The sequence below is a fragment of the Leuciscus leuciscus genome, assembly GCF_965113295.1.
Source record: "Leuciscus leuciscus genome assembly, chromosome: 24".
NCBI lineage: Eukaryota > Metazoa > Chordata > Actinopteri > Cypriniformes > Leuciscidae > Leuciscus > Leuciscus leuciscus.
Genome location: NC_138723.1, coordinates 24,087,032 through 24,107,216, shown reverse-complemented (window position 1 = coordinate 24,107,216; position 20,185 = coordinate 24,087,032). Strand labels below are relative to the sequence as shown.

The following is a 20,185-nucleotide window of genomic DNA, read 5'->3' as shown; positions in this document are numbered from 1 at the left end:
AACTGTTATTAAGTTAGATAAAAGTTCAAAGTTAAAGTTATTGTTCAAGTGTTAGTGTAACTGAAATTTTGTAAATATTATAAATATCATAAAATGTCTTTATTTCATAAAAATAAAGTATAGAAGTTAAGATGTCCACAGTGGTCTGAAAGTCCCAAGTCCTGCAGTTTTTTTTTAATTTTGAGTATGATTTCACAAAAATAGGTTGCTGTAAGCTATCATAGCATGTTCCCAAAATTGCCACTAGGGTGCTGTAAAATGCCAATTGCTATTCTATCTAGAATTTATTATTATGAACATCACCTTTGGGTCACATCACCTTACAGCTTTTGTATGGTGATGATACAGTGATGATATATATATACATATTCCACAAAAAAGGATCAAGAAAATTTATATTATTATTTTTTTTACATTTTTTAATAAACATGACAAGTCAAATGTTTAAAGTTTATAGCCAGAAGCAAGGCTTTTTTTTAAAAAAAGCCTTTGATTGTAGTTTTACATTTCTACCTAACTACTGGGCACATTTACTGTATTTTACAAACACGTGGTAGTGACAAGAAACATAGTCATCCTTTTCTCTGAAGCTCATTCACTTTATCAATCGCAAAAAGTGCTGTGATTTGCTGATCTATCCTTTTATAAAATGGTGTATTTATTGTTGGGTGTTTAGATGGTTTGATCTGTCAGCTTTTACCAAGTTTAATCATATACATTATAATACATTGGTTTTACTCTATTATCTGAGTCGGAAAGGCTCTGAGTTAATGTTAAAAGTATTTCCCTGCCAAAAACAATTCTTGCTTCTAAAATGAACATGCTCACATGCTCTTCAATTTAATTAGTCACTTTAGCTTATTCGAAAATAATCAACAACCTTAAACATTATTATATAAATACACATTCTTTTAAAAGGTTAACAAGAGTAAAACAGAAGTCCAGTGACAATTTTGACCAGCAGATTGCAGAAATACAATGAACAATTCATTAATTTGAACTGTTTCCTATGTAAATGCATTTAAGTACTGTAGTTACGCTCCATTCATTTCTTGTTTCGGGGCGACTCTACTAACAGGACAGGAAGTTATTGTTCTTCAGCACACGGAGGAGCTTTCTGCTGCTGCTGCTGAACTCATACACCTTTGTCCCACTGAAGAGATAAATGTAATCTGGAAGAAAAGAAGTCAGTGAGTCTTTTGTATTGTTAAAGATCTGTAGAAAAGGAAGTTAGAAACACCTACCGTCGATCAGATGGGCTCCTGTAACTTCTCCAGTCAGTGCTGGAAATCCATCAGCCAGTCGTTTGGGATTTCCTTTGTCCATCTTCTTCAACATCTCATTATAGCTACCAAAAAAAGGGAAAGTCTTATGTATTTTCGGAGCAAATCTTAAGGGCTTTTGTTTATGATACGGCACTTGACCCACCTATAGTAATATATGTCAAAGAAGAGCAGTGTTTTTCCTGAGTTTTTGTCGTGGACGGCAGCAATAACTTTTGTCACAGATGGTGGCAGACCAAAGCTGCTGAGAGGCTTGGGATAGCCCGGCTCAACAATGCTGCTTTTAAAAGCCCAGACTTGTTTACCTATAAATAAATACAGGCCATAAGTTTTTTTTTTTTTTTTTTTTTTTGAGGATTTTACAGGGATTGTAAATTGGAAAAAGTGCAACACTCACTCTTGAAGTAATCCAACTTAATTGAGTAAAACCGTGTGATATTTCGGCCATTGTCAAGCACTTCAATAGACATGATTTTACAGAGATTGTAAGTGTGACTGGGGTTTCAGCATTCCCAGATTGATTGAGAAAATACCTTTGAATAGGAAAAGTATTTTTTCCACTGGTTCCTCGTAAGCAGCTTCTATGTTATCCGGGGCGTTGGGCCACAAATTACTGATTAGATGTTCTGTCACACTTCCGCTCGGAGAACTACGCCAGACAAAGCTGCACAGAGGCACATAAAGTCATTTCATTTAAGTATTTTATGTATACGGCACCCTTGGTAAATATGAGCAAAGGCACCTGTGAAAATAAATCTGCATTGTTTATCCTTTTGATCTTTCATTTAAAAAAAAGTACTAAATTCTAACCTTTCATTGAAGTAAAACAGTTGAAAGTGGGGGGAAACTTACATTATGAAATACATGTTTTTCTCCAATGCATGTTGGCCACAATTATTGGCACCCCTAGAAATACATTAAAAAAGAGCTTTTCGGCAGCAAAACCCCAGATGGGTTTAGTGCAAACAGGGATAAAAGGTTCCCCATGCCCATGGTTAAATATACTGCTAGATCTTTAATGTTGTGGGCCTATTTTTTTGCTGGAGGTCCTGAACATCTTGTTTAGATTTATGGTATCATGGATTCTAGCAAATACCAACAGATAAAAATAAAAAATAAAATCTGACAGCATCTGCTAAAATTTTTATAATGAACCATAGTTGGATTTTCCATCAGGACAACGATCCAAAACAAAAATCAAAATCAACACAAATATGTGTAGCTGAGCACAAAATGAAGCTTCTGCCATGACCATCCCAGTCCCCTGACCTGAACCCTATGGAAAATGAGTGGAGTGAACTGAAGAGAAGAAGCGCCAACATAAATCTGGGAATCTGAAGGATCTGGAGAGATTCTGTATGGAGGAATGGTCTCTGATCTCTTGTCAGGTGTTCTCCAAACTCATCAGGCATTATAAGATAAGACTCATAGCTGCTATGATCATGGCAAAATTATGTTGCAATAATTGGCTGGCAATAATTGTGGTAAACGTTGAGTTAATGCATAATGTGAGTTCCCCCCCACATTCAATTGTTTTACTTCAATGAAAGGTTAGAATTGTATACATTTTTTGATAAAAGATCAAAAGGATAAACAATGCAGATATATTTTCATAGCAGCCCTTGCTCATATTTACCAAGGGTGCCAATATTAGTGGCCGGCACTGTATAAACACAATTTTTATTTGTTTTTATGTATTACCTGTCCTTGAAGAACATTGTTTCTCCCCTAAAAGTTGTAACAGCATCAAAGATCAGGTTAGGGTCACAAGCATTAGGAGCCATTGGTAATTTTGGATCAGGTTGGATGGGGGTTCTGTCTCTGTTTGGGCCTGAAGGAAATACCACATGGTAAACAAACGACTGAATATGTTTGACACAAACATTATAGATGTACTCTTGAAGATCTTATTACCATAGAGTGACTGAATCCCTATGATGTCATCAGAGGGCAGAGAGAAACGACCCGGATCCTTGAAGCTGTATGTGGGAAACATCAGAGCGCCTGGAACGTTGGAATGTGCAAGACCCAGAGAGTGACCAAATTCATGGGCAGCCACCAAGAACAGGACAAAACCTGCAGAGAATTTAAGTAGAACAGATTAGGTACAAGTTAAAAACACATTTAAACAAATCTAAGGGGTGCCAAGGTAATGAAGTCATTGCACTTTTTCAATCACTAAAATCAAAGAAAAAAAAAATCTAAAAACTAGAAAAACTTACCTCTTGATGAGCGGAAGCTGAAAAAATCATCATCATCGAAATGTGCAACTCCACGAAGTCCAGATGAGGGAGCGAAAGCATGAGCCAAAACGCCTCCGGGTCCATCAAATGGGAAAATATCGCCATGATCTGCAGGAAAGAGTTTGGCTTTAAATTGAATTTTTTATATAATTAGATTTTAGAAATCAAAGAAACCTGGGCTTTAATTTGAAAGACATTTCGTTTGCAATTAACGATTAATTTGTTTTCTTATGACTTTTAAATCTTGAATCGTTTATGTTGGCCAATAATCGATCACGTTTTTTTGTTTCATATTTGTTTCATTGAAACATTTTCCAGATTTCCTACATAAAAAGGAAAATACGAAACTTAAATGGAAACTTCACCATTATTTAGTCTAAGATAAAACTGTGTTATTTTGTTAGTATCAATGGTTATGGAGCTTATAATATGACAAAATGATTTGAATTTGAATTGTGTAAATTTGAATTATTTGCAAGTGTAATCTAACTAAATTGAATTTTAGGTGGTAGTTTAAATAGTTCTGAATTAGATTTTTTTTAAACGAATATTGAACGTTTGAAATTTAACAAATTGAAATGTTTTTATGGCTGAATTTTATAGACATGTATTTTCAAACAGCTAGTTTTTTTGTTCTGAATTCGTATACTGCAAATATTCAGTTTAAAAAAAAATACAGATTCAAGTTTTCAAGATGAAGAAATTCGGAACTTCAAATTCAGTTTTCTAAAATTCAAGTTCAAAAATTCAAGTTCAAAAATTCAGATCTTACAGAAAGTAGGTCACAGGTCATCCACAGGGAAGAGTAAAGGATCTCAGATAAGTCGAACAGAGCATTTTGGCTGCAGTGCAGTAGTTTTCTGCCGCAAACGCGGTGGTGGTTCAAGAGAATCCGTGTATCTTTCGTTCAGTCGTTTTTTTATTTAATATTAAGAGTAGAAAAATGAGAAAACAGCTTGAGTATTAGATTTCTTCTAATATTCTAGTAATAATAGTCCGCTGCAGCAGTTGCACGGAGCTTACAAAACGCGTGTATTGCAACTATAGGCTACATTTAATTTTCTCATCAAACAACTAGACTAACGAATGGTTCGGCACAACAGAAGAGCTTAGATAGGGCTTTCTCTCTGTGTAGACCAGCAGTTGGTCTGAATTTGCTATAACCTATAGCTATTTTCCAGACTGTATAGGCTAAGTCACGTTTTATCATGAAACACGCTGTGATTTATTCCAAAGTGACTCAGGCATATATAATGCATTTAACGTTAAATAATCTAAATGTTGACTTTCAAAAGTAGGCGCGCCAAGAAGGCTATTCTCTGTTGGTTCATTTTTGGTGAGCGCCAGAAAGATCTAAAGAGACCGAGACGCGCTAAAGCAGTGCATCATGTTGTTTTATTTATTTTTCAATGGCATGATATTTTGTAGTCATTTTTAATGTACACAAATAAAAATATACATTTTACTGTTTCGGATGATGTCATATTATCTGTATGACTAAATAACAGAGTATTAAGTTATTTCCCAGCAGTGGAACAAATCCAAGTGATGGCGCCAGCGCATCGAGCTCTCACACAACATAGGCTATCAGTTCTGGCGTTGCTTCATATCGCAGACTGCTCATTATCAAAATGAAACACAGTCAACTAAACATATAAAAAGTTATTCTGCCTAATTTAATTGGTCTGTTGTACAATATGAAGGGCAAGCTGTGCCACACACAGTCCTACTTGTTATTCCAAATATTTCCCTTGCTGTAAAGACAATACAGAGTCCCGTGTATTTTGGGACTCGACTGAAGTATGACGCCTTTTTATTTGTATTATAATATAATATATTAAAATACATAATCTTCTGAGTTTTATGATGTAGGCCTTGTGTGTTTTATTAAAATGTATTATAATTTACATCTCAAAAGGATGCTCTTTGTGCATTCTCTGACATTATATTTATTTATTTAATTAATATTGAGTATCAATTGATGTTAAACAAAACGGTGTGTTATTTTCTCTGGCAACTAAACTTCCAAAAAAAAAAAAAAAAAAAAAACTTCCAAAGCAAAGCCATTGTGCGTTCTCTCCTCGCTCCGCAGCTTTTCCACACAGATTTTGAGAACTGGCCAGCTAAAAAAAAATAGGCCAAAGAAGTAGACTAAACGGCTAGTGTCCGGGAAATGCGAGGTACGTTCATATTTATAAATAAACATAACTGATTTTGTCTACACCTAAATACATTTCCTAATAACAGTGATTAAGGCCAAATGTGGGTGGGGGTAATGAACACAATATGTGTTTGTTTTTTTTTGTTTGTTTTTTGCCCAAATGGTCTCCACTCTATGCATTTTGTAATAATACAGCAACATTTTTTAACTGACCGTATTTGCCAGAAAATAAGTCGCATGCACATGAGTGCAAGTCAATTGGTCTGCTGGATCATGTTGATGAGAGAGAAAGGCGTCATCATTTTTTTTTATTTTTTTTTATATCAGCCTATTCAGCAATAGTGTAAAAGACCTGTAAATAAAATACAACATTTACATGATAAACACTATTAACATGTAGGCTATGTGTTGCCTATTTTACTTTCCCTTATGACAAATTAATGCAGAAAACAACAAGAATGAAAAATAAGTATGTAGGCTAGGCTATAATAAAATAATATATAGGCTACAGACTATAAAAATAGCCTATATTGTGCCCTTTATAAACGCCAAGCCTCAACAAATGTATTTAAATCGAAACGGTCGCGCATCTCTCATTCAGTCAAAAGTTTTCATTGCAATGTAACATGTGGATGCTAACTATTAATATAAAGAAGGCTTCATACTTCAGTCGAGTCCCAAAATACACGTAGGCCTATAGGCTAAATCAGCGTCTTCACAGCAAGGGAAATGTTTGGAGTAGGACTGTGTGTGGCACAGCTTGCCCTTTATATTGTACAACAGACCAATTAAATTAGGCAGAATAACTTTTTATATGTTTAGTTGACTGTGTTTCATTTTGATAATGAGCAGTCTGCGATATGAAGCAACGCCAGAACTGATAGCCTATGTTGTGTGAGAGCTCGATGCGCTGGCGCCATCACTTGGATTTGTTCCACTGCTGGGAAATAACTTAATACTCTGTTATTTAGTCATACAGATAATATGACATCATCCGAAACAGTAAAATGTATATTTTTATTTGTGTACATTAAAAATGACTACAAAATATCATGCCATTGAAAAATAAATAAAACAACATGATGCACTGCTTTAGCGCGTCTCGGTCTCTTTAGATCTTTCTGGCGCTCACCAAAAATGAACCAAAATACAGAGAATAGCCTTCTTGGCGCGCCTACTTTTGAAAGTCAACATTTAGATTATTTAACGTTAAATGTATTATATATGCCTGAGTCACTTTGGAATAAATCACAGCGTGTTTCATGATAAAACGTGACTTAGCCTATACAGTCCAGAAAATAGGCTATAGGTTATAGCAAATTCAGACCAACTGCTGGTCTACACAGAGAGAAAGCCCTGTCTAAGCTCTTCTGTTGTGCCGAGCCATTCGTTAGTCTAGTTGTTTGATGAGAAAATTAAATGTAGCCTATAGTTGCAATACACGCGTTTTGTAAGCTCCGAGCAACTGCTGCAGCGGACTATTATTACTAGAATATTAGAAGAAATCTAATACTCAAGCTGTTTTCTCATTTTTCTACTCTTAATATTAAATAAAAAAACGACTGAACGAAAGATACACGGATTCTCTTGAACCACCACCGCGTTTGCGGCAGAAAACTACTGCACTGCAGCCAAAATGCTCTGTTCGACTTATCTGAGATCCTTTACTCTTCCCTGTGGATGACCTGTGACCTACTTTCTGTAAGATCTGAATTTTTGAACTTGAATTTTTGAACTTGAATTTTAGAAAACTGAATTTGAAGTTCCGAATTTCTTCATCTTGAAAACTTGAATCTGTATTTTTTTAAACTGAATATTTGCAGTATAAGAATTCAGAACAAAAAAACTAGCTGTTTGAAAATACATGCCTATAAAATTCAGCCATAAAAACATTTCAATTTGTTCAATTTCAAACGTTCAATATTCGTTTAAAAAAAATCAAATTCAGAACTATTTAAACTACCACCTAAAATTCAATTTAGTTAGATTACACTTGCAAATAATTCAAATTTACACAATTCAAATTCAAATCATTTTGTCATATTATAAGCTCCATAAATGGTGAGCACAAAGCATGATTTTGGTTTTCTATATTTGCATACATGGCCTTTAGGTAAAATAAAAGGCAATCAGTTTATATTAGTTTTGATATTGTTACTTTTGTTGCAATAAACAGTCCAAAATAGTTTGTCTAGTTTATACATTATGGCAAATAAGTACAGAATTCTATAAACTGAATTGGCCATAGAATCGAATTGAACTGTTCTGAATTTGCAAAATTCTCTTTTGAATTTAATCAGAAACCCAGTGAATTGAAGATTCACAGCCAGTGCTACATCCACGCTTATGGAAATAAATACAACACAAATAATTTCATGATTTGTTATCACAACTTTTTTTCTTTTGTCAAATCAACCTATTAATAATTATTAATAAGTGATATTAATTAGATAAGATAATAATAATAATAACATAATTGGAATACACATATGACCTAGAGGGGCTGCATATGGAGTATCACTGGGGTGTCCAGCCGCAGGTGGAATGTTTCAACCCCAGGGTTGGCAAGGTGGCTTGCCGAGGGAAAGACTCAGAGAGGTTTACAGTGGAAATACACATGTGGGGGTCGCCCAGAGGGGGAACCATGCACATGGAGGCACCTAGCCAAGCGCGAAAGCTGCCGGAGGCATAACTCTGGCGTTGACGTCGACAGTGCTGAAGGAGACTCAGGGCTTATCAGGCTCACCTGAGGAAAATATCGCACGTATCCCGTCCGTGGAGAGGAATGGCGAGCAAGCGAAGACACCTGAGCAGAATCTAGTACCGGCTAGTTGAAGCGAGTACATGAGAAGAAACTGGCTCCACTCGGAGATTATAGAATCTTGCGAATGTGTTAGGTGTCGCCCAGCCTGCAGCTCTACAGATGTCTGTTAGTGAGGCGCCATGCGCTAGAGCCCAAGAGGATGCCACACTCCGAGTGGAGTGGGCCGTCACACCAAGGGGGCATGGTCGACCTTGCTGCTGGTACGCCAAAGCAATGGCGTCCACTATCCAGTGAGACAACCTTTGCTTGGAGAGAGCCTTTCCCTTCAGCTTCCCACCATAACAGACAAAGAGCTGGTCTGAGGTCCTGAAACACTGCGTTCTGTCTACGTAAGCACGGAGGGCGCGTACTGGACAGAGCAGTGCCAAGGCTGGGTCTGCCTCCTCCAAAGGCAGCGCTTGCAGGTTCACCACCTGGTCTCGAAAGGGTGTCCTTCCTCAGGGGAATTGGCCAGGGAGGTGCTGTCGTGAGGAGTACTAGTTCTGGGTGCAGCGAGGCGGAATGACCGGCCCAGGCGTGGGTGGCATAGCGGCCCGGTGCGGGGGCACGGTCATTAGCCGCGTCCTGCCAGAGGAGGCCAGGGAAGGACCAGCGTTCCACGGGGGCGTGCTCTGGCAGGGGTCTGGCGACAGAGGGGGACGAGAGTGGCGACTGAGAAGAACTGAGCCCTAACTCCAAGCTGCCCGTTGCGAGAGTGCTGCTTAGCCCAGCGTTTGTCCAGCTAAGGGGCGGAGATGGGCAATGCCGCCCTCCTGCATCCTCCTCCTGCTCGGGGCCGGTGAAGGCTCGAGGGGAGGAGCCGACTAAGGAGACCGCACGGACGGATGACCGTTGGTGCAGAAGGCCTCAGTCCGCTTCAGGGAGGGTCGAAGACTGTAGGGTACAGTCCTCAACCACACCGCCGAGGAGCCCACCCTGGGACATGGGGAAGCTGAGAAAATTAATTCTCAGAGCCCCTGACATCAACCTGGCTGAGCCCATTCCTGGACCACACCTGTGGACATCACCTGGCCCGGGATCACGCAGGTACCGATGTCGCCCGTAGAGCGAGGTCAGTAGTGTGCGTGGCGTATCGACCAGCCCGGACATGGGAGGCATAGCGTTCCTGCGTTGGGGCGCGGTCGAGTTTCCGCGTTCTGTCAGTGTTGGCCAGGGAAGGACCAGCGTTCCACGGCGGCCTGGTCTGACAGAACTCCCGAGTCAGCACTGCCTCGAAGGCGACACACAGCACTGCATGCCTGTGCCACGATAGTGACAGAGAACATACAGCCCATGATCGCCACGCGATCGAGTGCAGCGGAGGACACCCGCGGGCCACGATAAGTCACGGGGACTCTCGCGAGCCGTAGGCGTCCTGATGCACGTCCGGGAGAAAGGCACTGGGAACGAGTGCTATAGAGCAACACACGCCCAGGAACCAATCATAAGCCTACAGCTCTCGGGGGGAGGGCGGCGCCACTCCAACCGATGCTTTCAGCTGCCCGGGAAAGCATGGCCATCAGCTCTGGATCTGACTCGACTAACGCTGACACTCCAGAGTAAGGCAACGTAGTCGAATCCTCATTTCCAGAGGAAGCAAGCCCGCCTTGTGATGCTGTGAGTGACATGACACCATCTGCTGGAGCCCCGAATGAAAACACTGGGTCCCCGAGAGGAAGCAGGCACACATGGAAGCCCCATGGTTTGCGATGTGGAGGGGGGCGTGGCCCGAGGAATGCTCGTCGGTATTTTGCCACACCGTAACCCTCAGATCACCCTGGCCACCAGCCAAAGTATCCCCTCTCGAGGAAGAGATAGATTGGGGTGTGGCAGAGGGGACTCTCACACAGAGATCATTGAGTCTAGATCTATAACATCGCGACGGTCATGTTCCCGCAATGAAAACATGACTCATCCACGAGCGCTGCCGAGCGTGATTAAGCCCAACACGCGAAACAGTGCTTGTGACCGTTAGGCAGATGAATCACGCACCCACATCCAGTAAATACACGGGCGAGCCGTCTTGAAAAAGACGTGCCGCGTGCAGCTCTTTTAGAGAGAGGAAAAAGCTCAGCAGAGTGCTGAAGCGCCCAGGGAGAAACACACACACTGCCGGCAGATCACTGCACAGATCAGCAGCAGGCAATGCGATCTCGCTGGAATGCGCCGTCACACCAACACACTGAAGAGCCGCTTGTCTAGGAGAGTGAAAATGATTCAGAACGGCTTACAGGAGTGAAGAGCACTCTTGGCTCCGAAGCGAAAACATATCTGCATGTTGCCAGCGTACTTCCTTATATACCCACGACGTGGGGCGGACTTACGCTATGCAAATTCCGCAGACCCATGGCATTTTCCGACGTAACTCGGAGTGACCACGAAAGGGAACTTACTTTTTTTAAGTTAAACCAACAATCATTTTTACAGTGCACCAGCTGGAGTGCCCTTGATTTCCACCAGAGGGCACTCTTTCTGTCTTTGTTATCTTACCATGGACTACTTTTCCCAGAACCCTTTGTCCGGACTCATCATGCCTGATTGTTTTTAGCCATTGCTCATTATCTTGTTAAGCCCAGCCTATATAAACTCTGTGTATCTCAAACTTAGAGAAGTCTTGTTTAGTGTCACACTGCATTTCTGAGCGTTATCCTGGTTCCCTGTGTCTTGTTTCCCTGGATATCCCTGTCTCTTGTTTCTTGTTTTATGTTTAGACTGTTTGCATGTGGTTTTGACCTTAAGCCTGTTTATACCCTCAATAAAGCTGCGTTTGGATCTTCAACCTAAAGTCTCAGAACAATTCATGACAACTTGCTGCCATAATTATTTTATTGATCATTGTTCATATAATGTTAATTTTTAATAAACAAAGTTTCATATATTAGTATTCCAACAGTAAGTTTTTCATAAAATAAGAAGAAATATTCATCAAAATGAGAAGCACATGGTTAATAAACAAAATATAAACATACATAAATGGATAGAGGAAACATACTTTTTGTGGCAAAGGAGATCATGATGTCAGCTGTGCCTCTGTAGATACGGGTGAATCTCAGAGGAGTGACGTCTGCCCACACTTGCAGGGCTCTTTTGATGGAATCATCCACCTCTGCTTCTGACATGTCAGGGGTGTAGTTCACAATCCTGAGGAAAAGGACCACAGTCGGTTTCTGCTTCTCTTTTTTCTGTGACACCAAGAGAACTGATATTATACACACTTGTATGTGAGCTTGTTGGTCTGCCATTTGGGACTGCCTTCAAACGTAGTGTACGCAGCAACATCTGGAACTCCACAGCGGGGCTTCTTCATCACCTCCAGTGTTTCTTTGTTCAACGTTCCAGTGACCTTAAGCCTAAAAAACCTTTGCATCTCTTTCAATTTCTCAGTCAGTAGATGCAGCTTTGTGTCAGAAAGATTAGGACGATTATAATCCAGTTTGTAGAAGCTCTTCAGGTAATTCTAAATAATACAAAACCAGAATCATTGGAAGAATTAGGCCAATGATCGAAGACAAAACAAATATATATACACACACATATAAACCCCAAACCTCTGCAATTTCATAATCATCAACGGGCTGTGCAATTGGTCCTGCGTGAATAACAAGCACCAGGCTTGCAAGAAAACCCAGCTGGCGGTGAATCCTCCTCATGTTGTGAGTTGCTTCTTACGATCTTGAGCTTCTCTTCTGATTGGAAGCGTCTGATGGAGGCTTATATACTCTTAAAGCTGTGAGGTGTTGAGCAACGAGTCAAATTATCAGCCACAAACTTCTGTGAGTAACCCATCAAACTGACAGACTGACAATAATAACAAGATTTTCAACTTTCCTGACACAGCCTTTTCCTCCTCGCCCAGATATTTGTATTATTCTTTTCCTCATGGCTTTATTTAACTGCAACATTTCTAAGCATTTCTATGTATTATAAACAAAAACAAGGGCAACATGGTAATAACATTTGGCTACATTTATTTTTTTAAATGCTTTACAAGCTTTACTGGACTGCTATTCAACTTAAATTAAATTAACTAAATAATATCAATACATATATATCAATACCCCCCATAGTCATTTATACATTTTACTCATTAAAAAAACAAGGTTTTAACAATTTCTTTTTACCTTAAATGTATGCGTATTGTTAAATATAATATACAGTTGTTATATATAAATTATACTAATTTATACTTTATCTGCAGAGCACAAATTCCGAGTATGGGACACCATATCGTCACTTTTTATCTTTAGTATGTTGTATTTTTTTTAAGGTTAGGTTAAGTTAAGGTAAGGTAAGGTAAGGTAAGGTAAGGAAAAGTAAGGTTAAGGTAAGGTATTTTCTGTTAGAGTTTGTTTGTACTAATTGCAATTTGCTTAATTTCAGAACAAAATAAATCAATTAGAAATCCCCAATTTTGAGAAGTAAGCTTGGCATGTATGTGAAAAGAGAGAGCTATGAGAAAGATCTGCAGGTAGTGGCAATCATTGTCTCTCTTTATTGTCAGACGAATGAGTAATATTTTATAATGAAAACTTAAATTTATCCCAATCACTAAACAAGCAGGACGCCAAAGAATTGCAGAAACATGGCTTCAGAAGTTAACTTAACACTTTCCCTGACAGGTATAGTTAAGCCAAAAAGAAAAATTCGGTCAATGATTTACTCACCCTCAAGTTGTTCCGAACCCGTATGAATTTCTTTCACATGTTGAGCACAAAAGAAGATATTTTCAAGAGTGCTGGTAACCAAACAGTTAACAGTAGCCATTTACTGCCATAGTATTTCTTTTCATACTATGGAACAGAGTTTTCATTTTTGGCTGAACAATCCAAATAACAGGTCTGTATCACTTTTACATTTTATACACAATGGGTCTATGGTGGGAGCATATGAAGACTCTTTTTTTAAATCATTATTTAACCCTAATGGGTAACCAAACAGTTGATGGGCCCCATTGAATTCCATAATATGAGGTCAAAATACCATGGAAGTCAATGGGGCTAATGTTTGGTTACAGACATTCTTCACAATATCTTTTTTTGTGTTCAGCAGAAGAAATAAATTCATACAGGTTTAGAACAACTTGAGGGTGAGTAAATGATGACAGAATTTTCATATTTGGGTGGACTTTCCCTTTAAGAATGAATTCTTATTTACAAAAACAGCCTGGCAGGAGAATAAAAATCTCTTGGAAAGTTATGGGTGGTGGAAATAGAACAAGGAATAGGTGGAGGCTCAAATGAGTCAGTAAGACACCAAAGTGGAGATTCTGGATTTGAGTGATATAGAAATAGGAAGAATGTTGCAGGAAACAATATAATTTCCTGGGAGGGTTATGGGGGGTGGTGGATGGCAGAGGCAGGCTAAATACACATTAATTGCGCAGATATTAACATAAATAAATACATACTTTTCAATACAAAATGTTCAATAACATTTTTTTTAATTTTTTTTTTATCGATTGCGAAAATGAACATGCCTTTTTTCTGATTAATCACGATTAATCGCCATTTAAAAAACGTACGTTTTTAATATATTTTGTCATGTAATCATTTCACAGTTAATCTCCAAATTAATATAGAAACAACATAAAGACAGTATATTTAAACATTTTGTCTAACAGGTAGGAAATATACATAATATTTAACACTGAGTCTTCTCCCATTTCTACCAGTGCTTGTTCAACTTCCCGTGTCTACTACCGCAGATATCAACAGCGCAACAGGGTTGTAGGTTGCCAGGTTAAGCTTGCAAATAGGTTGAAATTTGTATGATGTGTTGATTGTGTGAGTAGGGTGCGTTTCATACAAGACCTGGCAACTGGACAACCTTGGAATAATATATTAATGTGATTATTCACATAACGAGGTTTGGGCCATACAAATTACGGGAGTTTCACGGAAGAAATAACAAAACGGGAGGGGGGCGGGAGATGGGTGTGAAATACGGGAGACTCCCGGGGAAAACGGGAGTGTTGACAGGTAGGACATAATAAAAAATAATCTGGTCCTTAACAGGTTTTAAAATGAGGTAAATACAGCCTCAGATGAACAACAAAACATGACATATTACACTGTGTCATTATTTATTTAACAAAAACTAGGCCAAAAGAGAAAAGCCATGGGTGACAAACTAAGTACACCCTTATTGCTTCCATAGGAATTAAGAGAAAAAGGAGCAGTCAGGCGCAGCTAATCAAATGCATTTGATTAATTGATCATCAGCAAACGTGACCAACTCTTTAAAAGCAGAAGTTTTGGCAGTTTGCTGGTCTGGAGCCTTTAGGTGTGTGTTAACACAATGCCAAGGAGGAAAGACATCAGCAATAATCTTAGAGAAGCAATAGTTGCTGCCATCAATCTGGTAAGAGTTATAAGCCCATTTCCAAACAATTTGAGGTCCATTATTCTACAGTAAGGAAGATTATTCACAACTGGAAAACATTTAAGACAGTTTCCAATCTTCCCAGGAGTGGACATCCCAGCAAATTCACCCCAAGGTCAGACTGCGTAATGCTCAGAGAAATCACAAAACAACCAAGAATTACACCTCAGACTCTACAGGACTCAGTTAACATGTTGAATGTTTAAGTTCATGGCAGTACAATTTGAAAAATACTGGACAAGTATGGCATGCTTGGAAGGGTTCTCTCTAAAAAGAACATGGCACCCCAGCTTAGGTTTGCAAAGTTGCATCTGAACAAACCACAAAACCTCTGGAACAATGTCCTTTGGACAGACAAGACCAAAGTAGAGATGTTTGGCCATAATACACAGCGCCAAGTTATGCGAAAAACGCAGCATATCAGCACAAACACATCATGCCAACTGTCCATCATTCTGATGGAGAATTGATGATTTTTGGCTTGTTTTGCAGCCACAGGACCTGGGCACCTTGCAGTCATTGAGTCGACCATGAACTCATCTGTAAACCAAAGTATTCTAGAATTAAATGTGAGACCATCTGTCTAACTTCTAAATCTTGGCCGAAATTGGGTCATCAACTGTTTGGTAACCACCATTCATCAAAATATCTTCTTTTGTGTTCAACAGAAGAAAGAAACTCATACAGGTTTGGAACAACTTGAGGGTGAGTACATTTTCTGTTTTGGGTGAACTATCCCTTTTAAGAGAACTGTGCATAAACAACTGCCTGCAAACCTTGATGAACTGAAGCAACGCTGTAAAGAATAGCGGGACACAGTTCCTCCAGAACAATGCGAGAGACTGATACTGTCATACAGAAAATGATTCCTTCAACTTATTGATGCTAAAAGTGTCTCTACAAGCAATTGAATCATAGGGTGTTAGTTTGTCACCCATGGCATTTCCATTTTAGCCTAGCTAAATAATGACATGTGTAAAATGTCATGTGTTGTTGTTCATCTGAGGTTGTATTTACCTAATTTTTAAGACCTGCTAACAACCAGTTTTTATTATTTTCAGATACGTAAAATCATAAAATTCTAAAGGGTGTCCTTTCTTTTTCACATGACTGTATATATGTTTGTGTGTGTAAAACATTATTACAAATATTTTGGTGAAAGTTTTATATTAGATGTTATAATTAGATGTTATATCTATGTATGTAAGAGATGAAAATCAGCTGATTTAGATATGTTTTGTCATTTACCATCTATTAAGATGATCACAAATAAAAAATAAATAAAAATTTTAACCAAATTTTGTTTGTTCTGCCAAATTTTCACACTAGATCATTTTTAATTAGATAACTGATCCTGTGTTTCAGTCTCCCATACTTTACACTCCCACATTTGATGTCAGGCAAGATTAATAAACAGGCAAATATTAATAAATAAAACAAGATTTGAAATGAAACTGCTCAAATCTTTATTTTGAAATTGCAAAACACAAGATTAACTTGTTGGACATACACTCTTTTAAACAATACTAGACAAATATTATATATATAAAAATATATTTTTCTCTAGTAAATTATTTAGCAAAATGTTAAAAGTGAATAATTTACTCAATAATTTTCTTTAAAATACTGATGGTTCAGATTTCCCTTCAGACAGGCTGATGAGCTTTGAAGAAAAACTCAACATTAACTGATTAACATGGCAGGAAATAATTGTTGTTCAGAACACGGAACAGCTTGTTGTTGTAGGAGCCAAACTCGAGCATCTTTGATCCACTGAAGAGATAGTTGAACCCTAAAAATTACCATGAAAGAGTTAGATGGGAAAGATTTTATTTGAGATTTCCTCTTGTTACATTTTGTAAAACCCTTACCTTTGTTCTGGAAGGCTGCGGTCACCTTCCCTGTCATTCCAGGGAAAACAACTTCCACCGGTTTAGGATAACCTTTCTCCATTTTGCGCGTTTGCTCATCATAACTGCACAAAATAAATTCTCGTTACTTGAAGATTCTTGAAAAAGACGAGCAGACTAACTCGATCAGACTGATTTACTGACCTATAAACCTGTCTGTCAACGAAAAACAGGATTTTGTAGCTGGGCTCATCGTAGAGGACTGCGTCGATTTTCTTCACTTTTTTGGGTAAATTGAACATGCTGAGACTCTTGGGATATCCCTGTGCAATATCATAGCCATAGAGAGCCCAGACCTTCTCACCTGAGGTGTGACAACATTTTCAAATTATATTTCATTTCTCATATGACATCTTCATTCTAAAAAATAAAGGTTCTTTATTGGCATCTATAGTTCCATGAAGAACTCTCAAGAAACCTTTCCAATAGACAAAAGGTTCTTTATATTGGTTCTTTTATAGTGGTTCTTTAGATTTAGTGAAAAGTTCTTTGGGGAATCCAAAATTGTTCTTCTATGGCATCGCTGTGAAACCCCCCATTTGGAATCTTTATTTTTAAGAGTGTTTCGTTTTTTTATATTCATTTGGTTTTACCTTTGATAAGGAAGACTTTGTCCTGCAATGGACTCTCGAATGCTGCATCGATATGTTCTGGGATCTCAGGCCAGAAGCTTTTAATGAGATGTAGTTCAGCGGTTGTGCTCAGGGAATAGCTGCGCCAGAAGAAGCTGTGAATAAAGCCAGACACCAGCAGGTCAGATCCGGCTCGTCATGAGTATCATAAGCTCAGAAAGAAAGCATTTCTGTCTCCGTTTACCTGCCCTTGAAGAAGATAATCTCTCCACGCAACATGGTGACAGCGTCCAGGACCAGTTTGGGATCGCATGCGTTTGGGGTAACTCCTGGTGTGGGATTTGGATCATCAGGGTTGATATTACGGTTTGGGCCTGTTCAATAAAAATTTCAAATCATTAGATACGTCACTTTCAGGGTCTTTTCATCACCAGTATATGTATTTGTAATATCTTACCATAAAGAGACTGGATTCCATTGACATCGTCTTGAGGGAGGGAGAAGGTATCCATGTCTCTGAAAACGTAGGTGGGATACATCAGTGCACCCGGATCCTTGGAATGTTCAAGCCCTAGAGAGTGTCCGAACTCATGAGCAGCAACCAGGAACAAATTGTAGCCTGAAGGATAAGTGGGAATGTGAATACAGTTGGTCTTTATTTTGTGCATTGGTAAAAAACTGGAGACTTTTCCAAATGAAGCCTAACCTTGAGGAGATCTGAACATGAACGTCTCGTCATCATCAAAATGGGCATCACCACCGAGGCCCTCGTATGGAGGGAAGGCGTGAGCCAGAAAACCATTCGGTCCATCAAAGGGGTAACCATCCCGATGATCTGGAAAGAAGAGGAGATTTGTTTAAAAACCGAGCTTAAAAATTAATGTAAAAAATAAAACATTTATTTTGAGCAGCTGATAAAACATATTAAATGTATATATGATACTGTATATACACATAAATAAATAAAAATATTCTACTGTGGATATATATATATATAACTGAAATAAAAATATATACAATTATTGTTCATTATTGTCACATTTCCTTATTTTCCTTATGTTTCAGTATAAAAAAATATGTTAAATATCTATACTGCAAAAACTGTTTTTAAGTATGGTATTTTTGTATAATTTTACATTTACTTTAAATATAATTTAAATATAAATATAAATTTACTAATTAACTTTTTCACTTGCTTTTTAACTGTTTTATATTCAAAAGAAGTGAACAAACCATGCAATTAGACAAAATCTCACACTAAAAACACATTCTTTGAAAACAAGTCTTAATAAAATGTAAAATAGTAAATTAATCTTGCTTCAAGGATTTTTAGATATTTTACCTGGAAAATAAGACAAAAATACTCAGTGGTAGAGTCTTACAAAAACATACTATAACTCAATCATTTTTCAAAGTAACAGAAAATAAGAGATTTCAGATAAGTGACAGTAAAATGTGTAACTGTACATCTTCATTTATTCCATTATTTTTAGGCATGTTGCTAAAAGAACTGACCTCCAACAACAAAGGAGATCATGATGTCAGCTGTGCCGCTGTAGATACGGGTGAATCTCAGAGGAGTGACGTCTGCCCACACTTTTAGGGCTCTTTTGATGGAATCATCCACCTCTGCTTCTGACATGTCAGGGGTGTAGTTCTCAATCCTGTGGGAAAAAAGACAACAAAATAAATGTTACAAGTCCTTTTTAAACGGGCTTGTCTTAAACAAGTCTTTTGGCAGGTCTTACCTGTAGGTCAGATCACGTTTTTTCCACTTGTAGTCCCCTGCAAAAGTGGAGTACGCCGCAACATCTGGAACCCCGCAGCGTGGCTTCTTCATCACTTTCATCGTCTCTTCATCCAGCTTCCCTGTTACTGAGAGTTTAAAAAACTGCTGCATCTCTTTCAACCTCAGACTCATGGCATCGGAGCGTCTTTCAATACCAGAAGAGGTCTGCTTTGGCAGGCCATACAATCTAGCCAGGTAATTCTGAAAAAAAAAAAAAAAAAAAGTTAGTTTGCACACTGTATCAAATAGATAAGCTAAGCTAGTTACCATTACTTTTAGTGTGCAAATTACCTCAGCAATCTCTCTGTCTTCATCAGCAGGTGGAGCTATTGGGTTGGTGTAACCAGAAACCACCAAAGCGAGGAGAACACACAGCTTGAAGTAGCTCTTCATTTTGCTTCTTCTTCAAGAAACTGAGGCTATCTGTGTTTTTCTCCCCTCTTAAATACACAACAGACGGACTGATTGTGCAATATGAGATTGAGTCACATGTCGCACCTTCCGCCACAGGAAAGGAAATCAGGGAATGACATACCCCAGAACACAGGCGTTTTTTGTAATACATCTTCCTTATTACTGAAATCATTTAGACTATAAAGAAAATATTTCAATGCCTTTAATTAAATCTCATTGTGTCATTTCTATAAAAAACATTTGATACAGCTGATAATAAAAATAATGTGTAATATGCGAGCCGATAATAATAATAATAATAATCACATTTTCTTATGTTTAAGTTTAAAAAATATATGAGAATATAAAAATGCTAGATAAATATTTTTTTTTGCCAGAAACAATGTATAACTTTTAATAATGGCATTAACAATCATTGTGCAATTTTATTTGTGATTTATATGTTTTTATTTTATTATTTCATACTCTATGGAAGGAACAATATCTAATATTGATATATGAGGTTATTTGAATTTGAATTTATACAGACTTTTTTGTAATGTATTTTTTAAAGAAATTTCTGTTGTTTATTAAATATTTTATGTAACAATCCACACCCCCTGCCTGAACTCCAAATCTACCCTGGATAT

At 38.1% G+C, this 20,185-nt stretch overlaps 2 protein-coding genes across 2 annotated transcripts; both read right to left on the bottom strand.

The window, feature by feature from the left end:
* Positions 1-575: 575 nt before the first annotated feature.
* LOC309489655 (collagenase 3-like) lies at positions 576-12,151 on the bottom strand. The gene is made up of 10 exons (XM_082158520.1): positions 12,039-12,151; positions 11,706-11,947; positions 11,483-11,631; positions 3,506-3,634; positions 3,198-3,359; positions 2,985-3,114; positions 1,817-1,947; positions 1,429-1,588; positions 1,245-1,348; positions 576-1,172 (listed from the first exon to the last, which is right to left on the bottom strand). The coding sequence occupies exons 1-10, from the start codon at positions 12,138-12,140 to the stop codon at positions 1,072-1,074; spliced, it is 1,410 nt and encodes a 469-aa protein (XP_082014646.1). The 5' UTR covers positions 12,141-12,151; the 3' UTR covers positions 576-1,071.
* A 4,162-nt stretch (positions 12,152-16,313) lies between these two features.
* On the bottom strand, positions 16,314-19,593 carry mmp13a (matrix metallopeptidase 13a). The gene is made up of 10 exons (XM_082157008.1): positions 19,434-19,593; positions 19,102-19,343; positions 18,869-19,017; positions 18,060-18,188; positions 17,811-17,972; positions 17,598-17,727; positions 17,375-17,508; positions 16,926-17,085; positions 16,743-16,846; positions 16,314-16,663 (listed from the first exon to the last, which is right to left on the bottom strand). The coding sequence occupies exons 1-10, from the start codon at positions 19,533-19,535 to the stop codon at positions 16,563-16,565; spliced, it is 1,413 nt and encodes a 470-aa protein (XP_082013134.1). The 5' UTR covers positions 19,536-19,593; the 3' UTR covers positions 16,314-16,562.
* Positions 19,594-20,185: the final 592 nt, after the last annotated feature.

Coding starts and splice junctions, on each gene's coding strand:
- LOC309489655 (XM_082158520.1), bottom strand. CDS start 12,140: ATGAGGAGGATTCACCGCCAGCTGGGTTTTCTTGCAAGCCTGGTGCTT. Junction 11,948..12,038: donor ATGATTATGAAATTGCAGAG/GTTTGGGGTTTA, acceptor TGTATTATTTAG/AATTACCTGAAGAGCTTCTA. Junction 3,635..11,482: donor GATCTCCTTTGCCACAAAAA/GTATGTTTCCTC, acceptor TCTTTCCTGCAG/ATCATGGCGATATTTTCCCA.
- mmp13a (XM_082157008.1), bottom strand. CDS start 19,535: ATGAAGAGCTACTTCAAGCTGTGTGTTCTCCTCGCTTTGGTGGTTTCT. Junction 17,728..17,810: donor TGGAATCCAGTCTCTTTATG/GTAAGATATTAC, acceptor TTTATTGAACAG/GCCCAAACCGTAATATCAAC. Junction 16,847..16,925: donor GTTGACAGACAGGTTTATAG/GTCAGTAAATCA, acceptor TATTTTGTGCAG/TTATGATGAGCAAACGCGCA.